At 56.9% G+C, this 4,261-nt stretch overlaps 1 protein-coding gene across 1 annotated transcript; it reads right to left on the bottom strand.

The window, feature by feature from the left end:
* Positions 1-201: 201 nt before the first annotated feature.
* On the bottom strand, positions 202-1,800 carry RPS15 (ribosomal protein S15). The gene is made up of 4 exons (XM_084795630.1): positions 1,690-1,800; positions 1,326-1,411; positions 439-673; positions 202-350 (listed from the first exon to the last, which is right to left on the bottom strand). The coding sequence occupies exons 1-4, from the start codon at positions 1,690-1,692 to the stop codon at positions 237-239; spliced, it is 438 nt and encodes a 145-aa protein (XP_084651756.1). The 5' UTR covers positions 1,693-1,800; the 3' UTR covers positions 202-236.
* Between the last annotated feature and the right edge of the window lie 2,461 nt (positions 1,801-4,261).

Here is a 4,261-nt window from a genome sequence, read left to right as displayed (position 1 = left end):
CTGGCCCCCACATCTCAGACCCTGCTCAAACCACCTGATGTCCAACTCTGGCTGCGTTCTACAGTCCAGCACACTGCCCTGAGCAACCGAAGACTACAGCACACACGATGCCCCTGAGCCACAGTGGCCTGTGGCAGCCACCACAGAGCGCTCCAGGTTCCGCACACAGGGAACAACCCAGACCCCGGGAAGAAACCAGAATCCAGGGACTGAACACGAGTCTTTATTGGCCGCGGCTATTTGAGGGGGATGAAGCGGGAGGAGTGGGTGGCCCCGATACCAGGCCGGCCGTGCTTCACGGGCTTGTAGGTGATGGAGAACTCGCCCAGGTAGTGGCCGATCATCTCTGGCTGGAGGGTGAGAGGAAGCAAGGCCGGGCGTGAGCACAGGAAGCGAGAGCCACCCCGCCTCACACGCAGCCCCCGGACCCACACTCACTTTGATCTCCACCTGGTTGAAGGTCTTGCCGTTGTACACGCCCACCATGCTGCCCACCATCTCGGGCAGGATGATCATGTCCCTCAGGTGCGTCTTCACCACCTCAGGCTTCTCCATGGGTGGCGCCTCCTTCTTGGCTTTCCTCAGGCGCTTGAGAAGCGAGTGTTGCTTGCGCCTCAGGCCGCGGTTCAGGCGCCGCCTCTGGCGGGCGCTGTACAGCTGCATCAGCTGCTCGCTGTAGGGGGGAGGGGTGTAAGGGGGTGACGGGAAGGGGGTGACGGGGGGGGGGGTGTGACGGGGCGCCCCAGGGATGGGAACGGAGTAATGGGGGGGGGGGGTGACGGGGCGCCCCAGGGACGGGGGTGGGGGCTGCACCGAAGGAGCCACCCAGAAAGCAGAGTCCCCCCATCAAGCCTCACCACTAATGGGGAGGGGGTCAACCATCAGCCCACACACCGCAAAACGAACCCCAGAGCTTCCTCCCCAGGTGGTGGCATGAACTTGGGGGTGTGTGTCACACCTTTTGCCTTCCAACCAACATACACCCAGGCCAACAACTGTCGGCACACACACACACACACACACACACACACACACACCGCCGCACGGAGGCGTGGAGCCGGGAGCCCGTGGGCGGCGCAGCGAGGCTGAGGCGGGGTAGCTCGGCCCACGTCTCTGTCATGGAAAGAGCTTTGCCTGGGGGGGGGGCATGGAGCCCAGAGTTTGACCCCCAGCGCCATGAAAGTGACCAAATCACTTGGGAGGCGGAGGCAGGAGGATCGACCGCGAGTTCGAGGCCTGCCTCGCCCAGGTGGCACGTGCACGGGCTCCGGTCCCATTTCCTGCCCCCCGACGCCATCTGAGAACACGGAGCCGGGGCCCCTTACTAGGACATGTCCAGCAGCTGGTCCAGGTCCACGCCGCGGTAGGTGAACTTGCGGAAGGTCCGCTTCTTCTTCTGCTCCACTTCAGCCTGCGCGAGCGCGAGTCGGGGTTCGCGGGGGGCTCAGGGGGCCTTTCCCGAGACGCCCCCCGCCACCCGGAATCCGAGGGGGCCGGCTCCGCGGGGGGCAGCCCGGCTACGGCGGCCGGGAGGTCCCATGCCGGCCCGCGCGCGCTCCCCGCACCCCGCATCCGCAGCCTCCGCGGCCCCGAGCACACCGCCCCACGCCCGAGCGGCGGCGCCGAGCGGATGGCGGCGGATGCGGCGGGTGCGGGCCGCGCGGAGAGCGCCGGGAACCGCGTACTCACCATCTCGGCGACTGCTCGGAAAAGGAAGCGTTGGTCGCGTCTGCGCAGTTATCGCGAGCTCCGCCGGAAGGCCCCGCCCCCAGGCGCACCATGCGCTTCCGCTGTCCGGAGACTCCCTATCGCCCGCCTGCGGCGCGGAGGGTAAAGGGCACCTAGTCTCCAAGGAGGTGGGGGCGGGGTGTCTTTGTTTTGTTTTCTGCCTCTGTCTCTCTGTCCCTATTTGTCTTTGTCTGCCTGTCTGTCTGTCTGTCTCTGTCTCAAGGCAGTGGTTCTCAACAGGTGGGTCACAGCCCCTTTGGAGGTACCTAGCACATCAGATATTCGTAACAGCAGAGATTCATAACAGTAGCAAAATTAGCAAGTAGTCACGAAATATATACATATATAGTCAGATAGACAGACAGACAGACAGGAGGGGAGAGAGAGATTAATTTCAAGAAAGGGTTTTGTGTACAATAGCCCTGGCTGTCCCAGAACTCTCTCTCTCTGTAGACCAGGCCAGCCTTGAGATCAGAGATCCAACTGGCTCCGCTCCCAAGTGCTAGGATCAAAGGCCTGTGTCCGCCTTCTGGATGACTTTGTTTTTTTTTGTTTTGCTTTGTTTTTCAAGACAGGATTTCTCTGTTATCTTGGCTGTCCTGGACTCGGTTTGTAGACGAGGCTGGCCTCGAACTCACAGCAATCTACCTCCCTCTGCCTCCTGAGTGCTGGGATTGAAGGTGTGCGCCACCACGCCCAGCTTTTGGATGTCTTTGTATTGTTATTTTATAATCATTTTGAGACAGGGTCTTATTAAGCACTCGAACTATGGCCAGACTGGCCTCTAATTCAATCTGCTTCACGACCATATGCAAGTCCAATTCCCGGGGATCAGACTCCCTCTTCTGCCCACCTCCAGCACCAGGCACACATGTGGTGCACACCTACATGAAGGCAAACATGTGCACATAAAATAATAAACACATCTGAAATATTTTTTCAAAAAGGGAGAAGAGGCCGAGAGTGGTGGCGCACACCTGTAATCCCAGTACTAGGGAGGCAGAGGCAGGAGGATTACTGTGAGTTCAAGGCCAGCCTGGTCTACAAACCGAGTCCAGGACAGCCAGGGCTACACAGAGAAACCCTGTCTCGAAACAAACATGAAGGCAGAATACTGTATAAATAAATTTTAAAAATCGAAATAGGTTGGGGAGCAGGAGCAATGCCAACAGCAGTCTTTAATCTGAGCCACACTGTGGTCCTGACCACAGCCTTTGTCACCAGCCTCCCTGTACCAGACTGTTTCATATCGCTGCTTGTTTACAGGGGCCAAGTGCTCTTTTTTTTTTTTTAAAGATTTTTATTTATTATATATACAGTGCTCTGCCTACATGTACATCTGCAGGCCAGAAGAAGGCATCAGATCTCAGTACAGATCGCCTTGAGCCACCATGTGGTTGTTGGGAATTAAACTCAGGGCCTCTGGAAGAGCAAACAGTGCTCTTAACTGCTGAGCCAGTGCCTCCTCAACCCCCCAGTTTCAAATTTTATCTTACTCGTGTGTGGATGTTTTGTCTGTTAGCACATGTGTGTACCTCGTGAGTGCAGTACACACAGGAGCCAGATGGCACCAGATTCCCTGGGACTGGAGTTTCAGATGGTTTGGAGTTAGCCCCAAAAATAGGTGCTGCGACTACAACCCGTGTCTGCTGCAAGAGGCTCTTGTGCTCTTAATCTCTGTAGCCTTAGGTTTTTCTTTTTCTTTTTCTCCCCTTTTGAGACAGGATCTAACAATGCAGCCCAGGCCGGCCTCAAACTCAAGAGATCCACCTGCTTCTGCCTTCCAGGTGTGTGATGACAGATGTGCGAGCATCCATGCTGCCTACCAGGACCCAGCACTGACAGTGTAGCCGAAGCCAGGGGCCTTGAACCAGGGTGACTCATTGCATTGAACATACACAAGTAAAGCTGCCTGGGCAGAAGTGTGTGCTGTGTGAGACACGGTGACGCTGCTGCTTCCATGGTGTTTTAATTTTTGTTTTTATTATCTCTTGGGGGGAGGTTGCAGATATGGATGATGAGTAGGACTGAGGTGCGTAAGGCCAGGCGGTGGTGGCTGCTGGTACAACCCCTTTAATCCCAGCACTCAGAAGGCAGAGGCAGGCTGATCTCTGAGAGTTCAAGGCCAGCCTGGTCTACAAAGTGAGTGCAGGACAGCCAAAGCTACACAGAGAGACTCTCTCTCAGAAAACTGAAAAATAAAAATGGGGGGGGGGGGTGCGCTGTGAACACGTCTGACAGAGCTGCCTGATGGAGTTGCCCAAGGGCTGGAGGCTGAGGTCTGCCCTCTCATCACTTGCAGTACAAGTCCCTCTGCACAAACGCAAAACAGCATTACACACGCCTGTGTTGATGTCAAAGATGGACCCACGAGCCCAGCCCTGTCTCCTGCACGCTGAGGGCTCAGAACACACCCCACTTTCTTTTAATGGGGCAGGTCCTGGCAACCCTGGTACTTGTGGGCCCCTCCCAAGCACACAAAGACGGACAGAAAGAACCAGGCCGGGGTTACAGACAGCAGACAGCACTCAGG

Source organism: Acomys minous (genome assembly GCF_964271855.1).
Source record: "Acomys minous genome assembly, chromosome: 9".
Taxonomy (NCBI): domain Eukaryota; kingdom Metazoa; phylum Chordata; class Mammalia; order Rodentia; family Muridae; genus Acomys; species Acomys minous.
Note: the sequence above shows the minus strand (reverse complement) of the source record. Positions and strands in the feature narration are given on the sequence as shown.